At 42.6% G+C, this 16,481-nt stretch overlaps 1 protein-coding gene across 4 annotated transcripts in view; it reads right to left on the reverse strand.

Annotated features, from left to right (window-relative positions):
- Nucleotides 1–11,115, reverse strand: part of gpr137ba (G protein-coupled receptor 137Ba) — a 32,788-nt gene extending 21,673 nt beyond the window's left edge. Inside the window, exons 1-3 of one of the 4 annotated variants that reach the window (XM_055935144.1) lie at nt 10,490–11,108; nt 10,112–10,336; nt 297–346 (exon numbers count right to left, since the gene is read on the reverse strand). In XM_055935144.1, coding sequence (XP_055791119.1) covers nt 297–346; nt 10,112–10,336; nt 10,490–10,501 — 287 coding nt within the window. In that variant the 5' untranslated portion in view covers nt 10,502–11,108. Of the gene's footprint in view, nt 1–296; nt 347–10,111 lie in introns of all 4 variants that reach the window. The other 3 variants (XM_055935190.1, XM_055935073.1, XM_055935096.1) reach the window with 3 other exon arrangements.
- Between the last annotated feature and the right edge of the window lie 5,366 nt (nt 11,116–16,481).

The raw sequence follows: 16,481 nt of genomic DNA on the forward strand, positions 1-16,481 counted from the left end.
GCAGCTCTAGCAGGGCAGACATTTGACTAACTGACTTGTTGGAAAAGTGGCATCCTATGACAGTGCCACGTTGAAAGTCACTGAGCTCTTCAGTAAGGTCATTCTACTGCCAATGTTTGTCTATGGAGATTGCATGGCTGTGTGCTCGAAATTATACACCTGTCAGCAACTGGTGTGGCTGAAATAGCCGAATCCACTAATTTAGAGGGGGTGTCCACATACTTTAGTAAATAAAGTGTAGTTAGGATGGAACATTACTGTATGTTGAATGATGCTTAGTGTTTATTAAATGGTACCTGTATTTCAGAAGCTCTGGTGCATATTTCGATTTTGCCTTGAACACAACCTGTAGAAAGACAAATGTCCTTTAAAACCTCCTATATATTCTACCGTATCACATGTTCTGTGTTTCTCTGTTGAAAGGGTTGAACAGACAAGGCTTTCTCACTTCTGTTTTCTCTCTGTCCGAAAGACACCAAACATTCCTTAGAAACCTCTGGGTTCAGAATAGCTGAGTTCAGAGAAGTAGAATGGCCGTAAGCTACAGTTGCTAGGCGACATCTGACTGACATCTGCTGGGTCCACTGACAGACATCTGCTGTGTCCACTGACTGATACAAGCAATGCTTCTGTTGTAGGAGTGAGACATGTTCCTAGTCTTCAAACTAACTCTCTCTCCCACCAAGCATCTCATCCCAACTCTCTTTCTCTCCCACCAAGCATCTCATCCCAACTCTCTCTCCCACCAAGCATCTCATCCCAACTCTCTCTCCCACCAAGCATCTCATCCCAACTCTCTCTCCCACCAAGCATCTCATCCCAACTCTCTTTCTCTCCCACCAAGCATCTCATCCCAACTCTCTTTCTCTCCCACCAAGCATCTCATCCCAACTCTCTCTCCCACCAAGCATCTCATCCCAACTCTCTCTCCCACCAAGCATCTCATCCCAACTCTCTTTCTCTCCCACCAAGCATCTCATCCCAACTCTCTTTCTCTCCCACCAAGCATCTCATCCCAACTCTCTCTCTCTCCCACCAAGCATCTCATCCCAACTCTCTCTCCCACCAAGCATCCCACCAAGCATCTCATCCCAACTCTCGTTCTATCCCTCCAAACATCCCACCAAGCATCTCATCCCAACTCTCGTTCTCTCCCACCAAGCATCTCATCCCAACTCTCGTTCTCTCCCACCAAGCATCTCATCCCAACTCTCTTTCTCTCCCACCAAGCATCTCATCCCAACTCTCTCTCCCACCAAGCATCTCATCCCAACTCTCTTTCTCTCCCACCAAGCATCTCATCCCAACTCTCTTTCTCTCCCACCAAGCATCTCATCCCAACTCTCTCTCCCACCAAGCATCTCATCCCAACTCTCTTTCTCTCCCACCAACCATCTCCAATCTGAGCAGGTCCTTTAGCCACAATAGGTCTCCAATAGGTCTCCAGTTGAAACCACTTGCTTAACAATGTGGTTTCAACTGACAATTGAGATGTCCAAGCTATGGCATAAGGGGACGACAAGCGGATAAGAGTCAATCCATAATTTCGATTAAGACATTAATGAGCGAGCTAGGACGGACGTAGTCAATATAACTATTTGTTCAGCACTTTTGAAATGTACAGCGACAGAATTCAGAACATGGGCCGTTCTTACAGTATTCTTCCTGTACACCAAGTCAGAACCGTAGGATAAATAAAGGGGGCATATAAGCAGACAATGAAAGCTCTTACAATATGATTATATTTCTCTAAAACAGGCTATAGTCTACATGTGCACCACCAAGTCAGAAGAGTAGGCATATCATAAGGTGAATGCACCAATTTGTAAGTCGCTGTTAAGGCTGTCGTAGTCGTTCTCCTCCTCAGACGAGGAGGAGCATGGATCGGACCAAGATGCGGAGTAGTAGGTATTCATGTTTTAATGAACAAACAACAAACACTACAAATTACGAAACTCTACAAACATGACTAACCTGAAAACAGTCCTGTGTGGCCCAAACACTGACACAGGAAACAAACACCCACAAAACACCAGTGAAACCCTGGCTGCCTTAGTATGACTCTCAATCAGGGACAAACAATACACACCTGTCTCTGATTGAGAATCATACCAGGCCAAACACAAAAAATCCCAACATAGAAAAACAAACCTAGACCAACCCACCCAACTCACGCCCTGACCAACTAAAACAAATACATAACAAAGGAAAACAGGTCAGGAACGTGACAGTCGCTCTGGATAAGAGCGTCTGCTAAATTTCTTAAATGTAAATGTAGGCAAAATTATGAGAGGAAAAGTGACCAAATTAGGAGGCACATGGGCTTACTACACAACATACACTTAGTAATACTTTCTTAGCTACAGTATACATATCTCCCTGGCATATTACATCATTTATGCAGCAGCATACAAGACATTTTGTACAGGAAGGTGGTGCGGCGGTCCTTCGTTGGCAAATTTTGTCATCAAACTTTGTCGTCAAAGTCTGTCATTCTCTGGATTTATGGTGCTTTCAAGACAACTGGGAACTCGGAAAAAAACAAGGTCGAATCCTGATGACGTCAGTGATCTTCAGGTCAGAGCTCTAGAAAGAGGCTTGAGTTCCCGACTTGCAATTCTGAGTTGGATGACTGTTCAAAACGCATTTTCCCAGTCTGAGCTGTTTTTCTTTCAAAGTTCCCAGTTGTCTTGAACTCACTGAAATCTAATATTTCCCAGTTCTGAGTTTCCAGTTGTCTTGAACTCACTAAAGTCAGATTTCCCAGTTCTGAGTTCCCAGTTGTCTTGAACTCACTAAAGTCAGATTTCCCAGAGTCTGAGTTTCCAGTTGTCTTGAACTCACTAAAGTCAGATTTCCCAGTTCTGAGTTTCCAGTTGTCTTGAACTCACTAAAGTCAGATTTCCCAGTTCTGAGTTCCCAGTTGTCTTGAACTCACTAAAGTCAGATTTCCCAGTTCTGAGTTCCCAGTTGTCTTGAACTCACTAAAGTCAGATTTCCCAGTTCTGAGTTCCCAGTTGTCTTGAACACGGCAGAAGTCCTGCTGGATTGACAGCATGGCCAAAGTTGAATGTTTATCATTTTAAGCTTGGAAAAGAGACCCTTAAACCCAGACTTGGGACCAAAGACCCACTCCACTGAATAGCAGGCTAGTGATTACTTTGAAATGCTTGCAGTTGGCCACTGATTCCTTCCAAACCACTCATTGGTGCCATTTCCAACTTGTTGTGTCATGTTTATGTCCAATGGCCGATGAGCACCGATATGTTTCATCTATACTTTCTCTTCATTATTTATATTCATATGACAATGATTGAAAAGGATTTGTCAGCAGATTGTCAACTTGATTCATGATGATGACTACTAGTGTAACCGTATAACTTTAAACCGTCCCCTCGCCCCGACACGGGCGCGAACCAGGGACCCTCTCCACACATCAACGACGGTCGCCCACGAAGCATCGTTACCCATCGCTCCACAAAGGCCACGGCCCTTGCAGAGCAAGGGGCAACCCTACTTAAAGTCTCAGAGCAAGTGACGTAACTGATTGAAATGCTACTAGCGCGTACCCGCTAACTAGCTAGCCATTTCACATCCGTTACACTAGCTTAGATTTTGAAAGTATGATGTTGACATGATCAGTCCAATCACAGCTGCTGTAGATATAACGTGATTTGATGTCATTTTATCTGTGGCCAATGATCTTGAGCCTTCTTGGATGGGCACTTCTAATGTAAATCTATGGCAGCACCCAAGGGGCTTGAATTTTTGAGCTCTGACCTTAGATTTTTCTGTGACATGGTGTCCCCATGAGTGACAGAACACTGAGCCAATCACGGCGCAACTAGAGAACATTACCAACCCCTACGCTCTGTATTTTCCGCTGGCTGCCCCACCACCACAGAAAGCACTGAGCGAGGCTGAAACACCTGCATTTTGGAGCTGCCTTACTCAGGAAAACAAGAAAGAGACTAAGTCTGCAGGCGGCTTTACTGACTCAATTATGTTGCAAACTGATATGTGACACGTATTAATGCCACAATAACATGCTAACCTGTGGGTCGCCACTGCTAATAGTAGCATATACAGTATACTGTAGTATATACTCATTAAGTATGTAGTATACAGTATGTAGTATATACTCATTAAGTATGTAGTATACAGTATGTAGTATATACTCATTAAGTATACAGTATGTAGTATATACTCATTAAGTATGTAGTATACAGTATGTAGTATATACTCATTAAGTATGTAGTATACAGTATGTAGTATATACTCATTAAATATGTAGTATACAGTATGTAGTATATACTCATTAAGTATGTAGTATACAGTATGTTGTATATACTCATTAAGTATGTAGTATACAGTATGTTGTATATACTCATTAAGTATGTAGTATACAGTATGTAGTATATACTTTTTAAGTATGTAGTATACAGTATGTAGTATATACTCATTAAGTATGTAGTATACAGTATGTAGTATATACTCATTAAGTATGTAGTATACAGTATGTAGTACATACTCATTAAGTATGTAGTATACAGTACGTAGTATATACTCATTAAGTATGTAGTATACAGTACGTAGTATATACTCATTAAGTATGTAGTATACAGTACGTAGTATATACTCATTAAGTATGTAGTATACAGTACGTAGTATATACTCATTAAGTATGTAGTATACAGTACGTAGTATATACTCATTACGTATGTAGTATACAGTATGTAGTATATACTCATTACGTATGTAGTATACAGTACGTAGTATATACTCATTAAGTATGTAGTATACAGTATGTAGTATATACTCATTACGTATGTAGTATACAGTATGTAGTATATACTCATTAAGTATGTAGTATACAGTATGTAGTATATACTCATTACGTATGTAGTATACAGTATGTAGTATATACTCATTAAGTATGTAGTATACAGTATGTAGTATATACTCATTAAGTATGTAGTATACAGTATGTAGTATATACTCATTAAGTATACAGTATGTAGTATATACTCATTAAGTATGTAGTATACAGTATGTAGTATATACTCATTAAGTATGTAGTATACAGTATGTAGTATATACTCATTAAATATGTAGTATACAGTATGTAGTATATACTCATTAAGTATGTAGTATACAGTATGTTGTATATACTCATTAAGTATGTAGTATACAGTATGTTGTATATACTCATTAAGTATGTAGTATACAGTATGTAGTATATACTTTTTAAGTATGTAGTATACAGTATGTAGTATATACTCATTAAGTATGTAGTATACAGTATGTAGTATATACTCATTAAGTATGTAGTATACAGTATGTAGTACATACTCATTAAGTATGTAGTATACAGTATGTAGTATATACTCATTACGTATGTAGTATACAGTATGTAGTATATACTCATTAAGTATGTAGTATACAGTATGTAGTATATACTCATTACGTATGCAGTATACAGTATGTAGTATATACTCATTAAGTATGTAGTATACAGTATGTAGTATACACTCATTAAGTATGTAGTATACAGCATGTAGTATATACTCATTAAGTATGTAGTATACAGTATATACTCATTAAGTATGTAGTATACAGTATGTAGTATATACTCATTAAGTATGTAGTATACAGTATGTAGTATATACTCATTAAGTATGTAGTATACAGTATGTAGTATACAGTATGTAGTATATACTCATTAAGTATGTAGTATACAGTATGTAGTATACAGTATGTAGTATATACTCATTAAGTATGTAGTATACAGTATGTAGTATACAGTATGTAGTATATACTCATTAAGTATGTTGTCACGATCGTCCATGGGAGAGAGATAGGACCAAGGCGCAGCGTGTAAATAATACATCTTCTCTTTATTTAGGAGATGAACTAACGAAGCAAAACAACAAATCCAAGACCGTGAAACCAAAACCGACTAAATGCAAAACATGCAAACCTGAAACAGACCTAGACACAGACTAAGACAATGACTAAATCAATGACCCAACAAACACATGATGCCTATGGCCCCCTAAAATATGGCTCCCAATCAGAGACAAATGAAAGACATCTGTCTCTGATTGAGAAACCACTCAGGCAACCATAGACATACCTAGAAACCCTCACTAAACCATAGACATACCTAGACATACTCACTCAACACAAAACCACACACACAAAACCCAACAACCCCTTAACCATATAATCACCAAAAACGAGACAAAACACAAACATTCCCCATGTCACACCCTGACCTAACTAAAATAATAAAGAAAACAAAGAATACTAAGGCCAGGGCGTGACATATGTAGTATACAGTATGTAGTATATACTCATTAAGTATGTAGTATACAGTATGTAGTATATACTCATTAAGTATGTAGTATACAGTATGTAGTATATACTCATTAAGTATGTAGTATACAGTATGTAGTATATACTCATTAAGTATGTAGTATACAGTATGTAGTATATACTCATTAAGTATGTAGTATACAGTATGTAGTATATACTCATTAAGTATGTAGTATACAGTATGTAGTATATACTCATTAAGTATGTAGTATACAGTATGTAGTATATACTCATTAAGTATGTAGTATACAGTATGTAGTATATACTCATTAAGTATGTAGTATACAGTATGTAGTATATACTCATTAAGTATGTAGTATACAGTATGTAGTATATACTCATTAAGTATGTAGTATACAGTATGTAGTATATACTCATTAAGTATGTAGTATACAGTATGTAGTATATACTCATTAAGTATGTAGTATACAGTATGTAGTATATACTCATTAAGTATGTAGTATACAGTATGTAGTATATACTCATTAAGTATGTAGTATACAGTATGTAGTATATACTCATTAAGTATGTAGTATACAGTATGTAGTATATACTCATTAAGTATGTAGTATACAGTATGTAGTATATACTCATTAAGTATGTAGTATTCAGTATGTAGTATATACTCATTAAGTATGTAGTATACAGTATGTAGTATATACTCATTAATTATACAGTATGTAGTATATACTCATTAAGTATGTAGTATTCAGTATGTAGTATATACTCATTAAGTATGTAGTATACAGTATGTAGTATATACTCATTAAGTATGTAGTATACAGTATGTAGTATACAGTATGTAGTATATACTCATTAAGTATGTAGTATACAGTATGTAGTATATACTCATTAATTATACAGTATGTAGTATATACTCATTAATTATACAGTATGTAGTATATACTCATTAAGTATGTAGTATACAGTATGTAGTATATACTCATTAAGTATGTAGTATACAGTATGTAGTATATACTCATTAAGTATGTAGTATACAGTATGTAGTATATACTCATTAAGTATGTAGTATACAGTATGTAGTATATACTCATTAAGTATGTAGTATACAGTATGTAGTATATACTCATTAAGTATGTAGTATACAGTATGTAGTATATACTCATTAAGTATGTAGTATACAGTATGTAGTATATACTCATTAAGTATGTAGTATACAGTATGTAGTATATACTCATTAAGTATGTAGTATACAGTATGTAGTATATACTCATTAAGTATGTAGTATACAGTATGTAGTATATACTCATTAAGTATGTAGTATACAGTATGTAGTATATACTCATTAAGTATGTAGTATACAGTATGTAGTATATACTCATTAAGTATGTAGTATACAGTATGTAGTATATACTCATTAAGTATGTAGTATACAGTATGTAGTATATACTCATTAAGTATGTAGTATTCAGTATGTAGTATATACTCATTAAGTATGTAGTATACAGTATGTAGTATATACTCATTAATTATACAGTATGTAGTATATACTCATTAAGTATGTAGTATTCAGTATGTAGTATATACTCATTAAGTATGTAGTATACAGTATGTAGTATATACTCATTAAGTATGTAGTATACAGTATGTAGTATACAGTATGTAGTATATACTCATTAAGTATGTAGTATACAGTATGTAGTATATACTCATTAATTATACAGTATGTAGTATATACTCATTAATTATACAGTATGTAGTATATACTCATTAAGTATGTAGTATACAGTATGTAGTATATACTCATTAAGTATGTAGTATACAGTATGTAGTATATACTCATTAAGTATGTAGTATACAGTATGTAGTATATACTCATTAAGTATGTAGTATACAGTATGTAGTATATACTCATTAAGTATGTAGTATACAGTATGTAGTATATACTCATTAAGTATGTAGTATACAGTATGTAGTATATACTCATTAAGTATGTAGTATACAGTATGTAGTATATACTCATTAAGTATGTAGTATACAGTATGTAGTATATACTCATTAAGTATGTAGTATACAGTATGTTGGTATGGGTTTTGGAACAGAGCTATGGTCTTCTCTCTGGCCTCAACAACCTACAACTTGCCTGGTCTCATACATACGGATCTGCTCCACTTGTAACAGTGTTGCTTCCTGTCTGCCCAGAGCTGGGCCGACAACAGAGACCGTCAGCACACAACAACACTCACCACCCCTCACCACCCCTCACCACCCCTCACCACCACTCACCACCCCTCGCCACCCCTCACCACCCCTCACCACCCCTCACCACCCCTCACCACCACTCACCACCCCTCACCACCCCTCACCACCACTCACCACCCCTCGCCACCCCTCACCACCCCTCACCACCCCTCACCACCCCTCACCACCACTCACCACCCCTCACCACCACTCACCACCCCTCACCACCACTCACCACCCCTCACCACCCCTCACCACCCCTCACCACCACTCACCACCCCTCACCACCACTCACCACCCCTCACCACCACTCACCACCCCTCACCATCCCTCACCACCCCTCACCATCCCTCACCACCACTCACCACCCCTCACCACCCCTCACCACCCCTCACCACCACTCACCACCCCTCACCACCACTCACCACCCCTCACCACCCCTCACCACCCCTCACCACCACTCACCACCCCTCACCACCACTCACCACCCCTCACCACCCCTCACCACCCCTCACCACCCCTCACCACCACTCACCACCCCTCACCACCACTCACCACCCCTCGCCACCCCTCACCACCCCTCACCACCCCTCACCACCACTCACCACCCCTCACCACCACTCACCACCCCTCGCCACCCCTCACCACCCCTCACCACCCCTCACCACCCCTCACCACCACTCACCACCCCTCACCACCCCTCACCACCACTCACCACCCCTCACCACCCCTCACCACCCCTCACCAACCCTCACCACCACTCACCACCACTCACCACCCCTCACCACCACTCACCACCCCTCACCACCACTCACCACCACTCACCACCCCTCACCACCACTCACCACCCCTCACCATCCCTCACCACCACTCACCACCCCTCACCACGCCTCACCACCCAGTCACAGTTGGCGTCACTGCACAATATTGATAGATTTGCTACCAGTGCGCCATAGTTAACTAGCTAGCTATTTCACATGGACTACATGTGTTAGCACATGTGCTAACACAGAGACAGGATCAACACAGAGATAGGGTGTACTGACTCAACTGTGCTAATCTCACCCGTGCTAACACAGAAACTCATCTGTGCTAATCTCACCCGTGCTAACACAGAAACTCATCTGTGCTAATCTCACCTGTGCTAACACAGAAACTCATCTGTGCTAATCTCACCTGTGCTAACACAGAAACTCATCTGTGCTAATCTCACCTGTGCTAACACAGAAACTCATCTGTGCTAATCTCACCCGTGCTAACACAGAAACTCATCTGTGCTAATCTCACCCGTGCTAACACAGAAACTCATCTGTGCTAATCTCACCCGTGCTAACACAGAAACTCATCTGTGCTAATCTCACCTGTGCTAACACAGAAACTCAACTGTGCTAATCTCACCTGTGCTAACACAGAAACTCAACTGTGCTAATCTCACCTGTGCTAACACAGAAACTCATCTGTGCTAATCTCACCTGTGCTAACACAGAAACTCAACTGTGCTAATCTCACCTGTGCTAACACAGACACTCACCTGTACGAAATAGAGGTTCATGAGGCTGAGGGTGAAAAACTGGAGGCAGACAGGGCAGCAGTAGAGCAGCCAGAAGGGGAATGGTCCCAGTGTGTTGGCTGTCACAAAGTTTCTGAAGTAGAAGGAGAAGAGGACGGCCCTGAACGCAGCCCACAGCAGACACAGGAAGAGAAACACTGTCTGGTAGCTGAACCGCTTGTGTTTGTAGCGCAGCACCATCCACAGCTGTAGATAGATGAAGAGGAATAGCAGGGAGTAGAAGACAGTGTAGACCACAGTGAGACCTAGCTTCACGTAAGGGGGTACGGCCGGGGTCAGGGTGGGGGGAGGGAGGGACTCGTTGGTGCCCAGGGGAGACAGGAGGGATAGATCCCTCACCTGGGCCTCCATGACCGCCTGGTCTGGCTGGTTTTTGCAGGCTTTTCCCTGGATCTCCTAGGCACAGTGGTGGCCTCTCCCTCTCTACCTGGCTGGTTTTAGCAGGCTTTTCCCTGGATCTCCTAGGCACAGTGGTGGCCTCTCCTTCTCTACCTGGCTGGTTTTAGCAGGCTTTTCCCTGGATCTCCTAGGCACAGTGGTGGCCTCTCCTTCTCTACCTGGCTGGTTCTCACCTGGCTGCCCCTGGATCTCCTAGCCACAGTGGGGGCCTCTCCTTTCCTTCTCTTCTTTCTTCCTCCTCTTGCTCTCCTTCGGTGCACTGTAGTGACTGTTCCTCCTCTCACGAGCGTCCTCTGTCTCTCTCTCTCTTTCTCAGTCTGGGCTACGGCACGACAACACAGACACAGCTCTCTCTCTCTCTCTCTCTCTTTGGCCTGACAGAGCAGGAGGCAGAGAGAGCAGTTGCGCAGAGAGAAATGGTGTGAGTGAATGGGGATGTCAGGCTCTAAGAGGAAAGAAAAGAATGGAGGAGAGGAGGAGAGGTGGAGGAGGGGGTAGAAAGAATAACACGCTCGACTTCCTGCAGAAGGGAGAGGAGAGCCAGTGGCTGAACACTGAGGCACATGATCTGTGTTGAGAATGAGGTGTTTGTCAGGCGACAGGCTGGAGGCTGGGTCTGTGGGCAGGAAGCTACAGTTACTGTACAGTAGGCTGTGCTGGACGTTGCGCTTAGAGAGAGAAGAGAAGAGGGGAGAGAGGAAGAGGGCAATCCATTTCCCTAGTTCATTAAAGCTATACGCTACGTACTCAGCTGACGCAGGCTACTGTACCTTTAACCCTGGGACTGGAGCTTCCCACCACTGACTGACTGAACTCCCCTGGGACTGGAGCTTCCCACCACTGACTGAACTCCCCTGGGACTGGAGCTTCCTACCACTGACTGAACTCCCCTGGGACTGGAGCTTCCCACCACTGACTGACTGAACTCCCCTGGGACTGGAGCTTCCCACCACCACTGACTGAACTCCCCTGGGACTGGAGCTTCCCACCACTGACTGACTGAACTCCCCTGGGACTGGAGCTTCCCACCACTGACTGACTGAACTCCCCTGGGACTGGAGCTTCCCACCACTGACTGACTGAACTCCCCTGGGACTGGAGCTTCCCACCACTGACTGACTGAACTCCCCTGGACTGGAGCTTCCCACCACTGACTGACTGAACTCCCCTGGGACTGGAGCTTCCCACCACTGACTGACTGAACTCCCCTGGGACTGGAGCTTCCCACCACTGACTGAACTCCCCTGGGACTGGAGCTTCCCACCACTGACTAACTGAACTCCCCTGGGACTGGAGCTTCCCACCACTGACTGACTGAACTCCCCTGGGACTGGAGCTTCCCACCACTGACTGAACTCCCCTGGGACTGGAGCTTCCCACCACTGACTGACTGAACTCCCCTGGGACTGGAGCTTCCCACCACCACTGACTGAACTCCCCTGGGACTGGAGCTTCCCACCACTGACTGACTGAACTCCCCTGGGACTGGAGCTTCCCACCACTGACTGACTGAACTCCCCTGGGACTGGAGCTTCCCACCACTGACTGACTGAACTCCCCTGGGACTGGAGCTTCCCACCACTGACTGATGCTATTTGACCAAGGCCCATAGGGAATAGGGTGCTATTTGACCAGGGCCCATAGGGAATAGGGTGCTATTTGACCAAGGCCCATAAGGAATAGGGTGCTATTTGACCAAGGCCCATAGGGAATAGGGTGCTATTTGACCAAGGCCCATAGGGAATATGGTGCTATTTGACCAAGGCCCATAGATTAATAGGGTGCCATTTGATCAGGGCCCATAGATTAATAGGGTGCTATTTGACCAAGGCCCATAGGTTAATAGGGTGCTATTTGACCAGGGCCCATAGGGAATAGGGTGCTATTTGACCAAGGCCCATAGGTTAATAGGGTGCTATTTGACCAGGGCCCATAGTTAATAGGGTGCTATTTGACCAGGGCCCATAGGTTAATAGGGTGCTATTTGACCAAGGCCCATAGGTTAATAGGGTGCTATTTGACCAAGGCCCATAGGTTAATAGGGTGCTATTTGACCAGGGCCCATAGGTTAATAGGGTGCTATTTGACCAAGGCCCATAGGTTAATAGGGTGCTATTTGACCAAGGCCCATAGGTTAATAGGGTGCCATTTGACCAAGGCCCATAGGTTAATAGGGTGCTATTTGACCAAGGCCCATAGGGAATATGGTGCTATTTGACCAGGGCCCATAGGGAATAGGGTGCTATTTGACCAAGGCCCATAAGGAATAGGGTGCTATTTGACCAAGGCCCATAGGGAATATGGTGCTATTTGACCAGGGCCCATAGGGAATAGGGTGCTATTTGACCAGGGCCCATAAGGAATAGGGTGCTATTTGACCAGGGCCCATAGGGAATAGGGTGCTATTTGACCAAGGCCCATAGGGAATATGGTGCTATTTGACCAGGGCCCATAGGTTAATAGGGTGCTATTTGACCAAGGCCCATCGGTTAATAGGGTGCCATATCGGAGCCACCCCAGATTGGATGGCTTAATGAGCATGAAGATAATATTTTGTTTCACAAAGCCAACCAAAGACGTATTTGTTTGTGCTCTCATGTCTCTTTGTTTGTGTGACTCCGGATCTACTGTGGTTGCAGTAGAACATTCAGTACCTAGAACCTACTTTGCTTTCAGGGTTCTGTACGGACTCAGTCTTATGCTGCTCTCCAGGACTGGACTTAATATGTGTCCGGGAAACCGGCCAAATGAATTCCAGAGGCATGACCAGGAGCATGGTTAAGGGAATTCGGACCAGGGGACTGTGTTGGTGGACATTAGCGGGAGGCTCTCTCTCCAACCCAGAGTGCTTTGGGCTGTCCAGAGAGTACAGAACGCTAGCAGGAGCAGGGTTTGTTATGGTTGGAATAGTTTTGTGTCACAGGACGACAGGGGCATGAGAATGTCAGGACAGTCGTGGTCTAGAGGTCAGTTCAAATGACCTTTGACTCGGTCAGTAAATGTTTCCTGTCTCAGAAACGTTCATCGCTCAGACGACAAGCAGCAGGAATGAGGTCATTCATATTCCTGCGCTCGTAGAGACACTGAAGGTCTCCCTGCCAAGGCAGCAGCTACTCTTCCTGGGGTTTATTAAGGATCCCCATTAGTTCCTGCCAAGGCAGCAGCTACTCTTCCTGGGGTTTATTATGGATCCCCATTAGTTCCTGCCAAGGCAGCAGCTACTCTTCCTGGGGTTTATTATGGATCCCCATTAGTTCCTGCCAAGGCAGCAGCTACTCTTCCTGGGGTTTATTATGGATCCCCATTAGTTCCTGCCAAGGCAGCAGCTACTCTTCCTGGGGTTTATTAAGGATCCCCATTAGTTCCTGCCAAGGCAGCAGCTACTCTTCCTGGGGTTTATTATGGATCCCCATTAGTTCCTGCCAAGGCAGCAGCTACTCTTCCTGGGGTTTATTAAGGATCCCCATTAGTTCCTGCCAAGGCAGCAGCTACTCTTCCTGGGGTTTATTATGGATCCCCATTAGTTCCTGCCAAGGCAGCAGCTACTCTTCCTGGGGTTTATTAAGGATCCCCATTAGTTCCTGCCAAGGCAGCAGCTACTCTTCCTGGGGTTTATTATGGATCCCCATTAGTTCCTGCCAAGGCAGCAGCTACTCTTCCTGGGGTTTATTATGGATCCCCATTAGTTCCTGTCAAGGCAGCAGCTACTCTTCCTGGGGTTTATTATAGATCCCCATTAGTTCCTGCCAAGGCAGCAGCTACTCTTCCTGGGGTTTATTATGGATCCCCATTAGTTCCTGCCAAGGCAGCAGCTACTCTTCCTGGGGTTTATTATGGATCCCCATTAGTTCCTGCCAAGGCAGCAGCTACTCTTCCTGGGGTTTATTATGGATCCCCATTAGTTCCTGCCAAGGCCGCAGCTACTCTTCCTGGGGTTTATTATGGATCCCCATTAGTTCCTGTCAAGGCAGCAGCTACTCTTCCTGGGGTCCGGCAAATTAAGTCAGTTATACAATTTAAAAAACATTACAATACATTCATAACAGATTTTACAACACATTAAGTGTGTTCCCTGAGGCCCCTACTCCATTACCACATATCTACAACACAAAACCCATGTGACGTGTGTGTAGTAGTGTGTGTATAGTGCGTATCTTATCATGTGTGTGTAGTGCGTATCTTATCATGTGTGTGTATAGTGCGTATCTTATCATGTGTGTGTATAGTGCGTATCTTATCATGTGTGTGTAGTGCGTATCTTATCATGTGTGTGTATAGTGCGTATCTTATCATGTGTGTGTATAGTGTGTATCTTATCATGTGTGTGTAGTGCGTATCTTATCATGTGTGTGTATAGTGCGTATCTTATCATGTGTGTGTATAGTGCATATCTTATCATGTGTGTGTATAGTGCGTATCTTATCATGTGTGTGTATAGTGCGTATCTTATCATGTGTGTGTATAGTGCGTATCTTATCATGTGTGTGTATAGTGCGTATCTTATCATGTGTGTGTATAGTGCGTATCTTATCATGTGTGTGTATAGTGCGTATCTTATCATGTGTGTGTATAGTGCGTATCTTATCATGTGTGTGTATGTGCACTACTATAAAAGGGCCCTATGCACTGCCTGAAACGAGTTAGATATAAAATATATACCAGCCACTGGGGCAGTTAGATATAACAGATATAAATATATACCAGCCACTGGGGGCAGTTAGATATAACAGATATAACATATATACCAGCCACTGGGGCAGTTAGATATAAATATATACCAGCCACTGGGGCAGTTAGATATAAATATATACCAGCCACTGGGGCAGTTAGATATAACAGATATAACATATATACCAGCCGCTGGGGCAGTTAGATATAACAGATATAAATATATACCAGCCACTGGGGCAGTTAGATATAACAGATATAAATATATACCAGCCACTGGGGGCAGTTAGATATAAATATATACCAGCCACTGGGGCAGTTAGATATGAATATATACCAGCCACTGGGGCAGTTAGATATAAATATATACCAGCCACTGGGGCAGTTAGATATTACAGATATAAATATATACCAGCCACTGGGGCAGTTAGATATAACAGATATAAATATATACCAGCCACTGGGGCAGTTAGATATAACAGATATAAATATATACCAGCCACTGGGGGCAGTTAGATATAACAGATATAACATATATACCAGCCACTGGGGGCAGTTAGATATAAATATATACCAGCCACTGGGGCAGTTAGATATGAATATATACCAGCCACTGGGGCAGTTAGATATAAATATATACCAGCCACTGGGGCAGTTAGATATAAATATATACCAGCCACTGGGGCAGTTAGATATAAAATATATACCAGCCACTGGGGCAGTTAGATATAAATATATACCAGCCACTGGGGCAGTTAGATATAAATATATACCAGCCACTGGGGCAGTTAGATATAAATATATACCAGCTACTGGGGCAGTTAGATATAAATATATACCAGCCACTGGGGCAGTTAGATATAAAATATATACCAGCCACTGGGGCAGTTAGATATAAATATATACCAGCCACTGGGGCAGTTAGATATAAATATATACCAGCCACTGGGGCAGTTAGATATAAATATATACCAGCCAATGAGGGCAGTTAGATATAAATATATACCAGCCACTGGGGCAGTTAGATACAAATATATACCAGCCACTGGGGCAGTTAGATATAACAGATATAAATATATGCCAGCCACTGGGGCAGTTAGATATAACAGATATAAATATATACCAGCCACTGGGGCAGTTAGATATAAATATATACCAGCCACTGGGGCAGTTAGATATAAATATATACCAGCCACTGGGGCAGTTAGATATAACAGATATAACATATATACCAGCCGCTGGGGCAGTTAGATATAACAAATAT

This window comes from Salvelinus fontinalis, chromosome 1, assembly GCF_029448725.1.
Source record: "Salvelinus fontinalis isolate EN_2023a chromosome 1, ASM2944872v1, whole genome shotgun sequence".
Classification (NCBI taxonomy): domain Eukaryota; kingdom Metazoa; phylum Chordata; class Actinopteri; order Salmoniformes; family Salmonidae; genus Salvelinus; species Salvelinus fontinalis.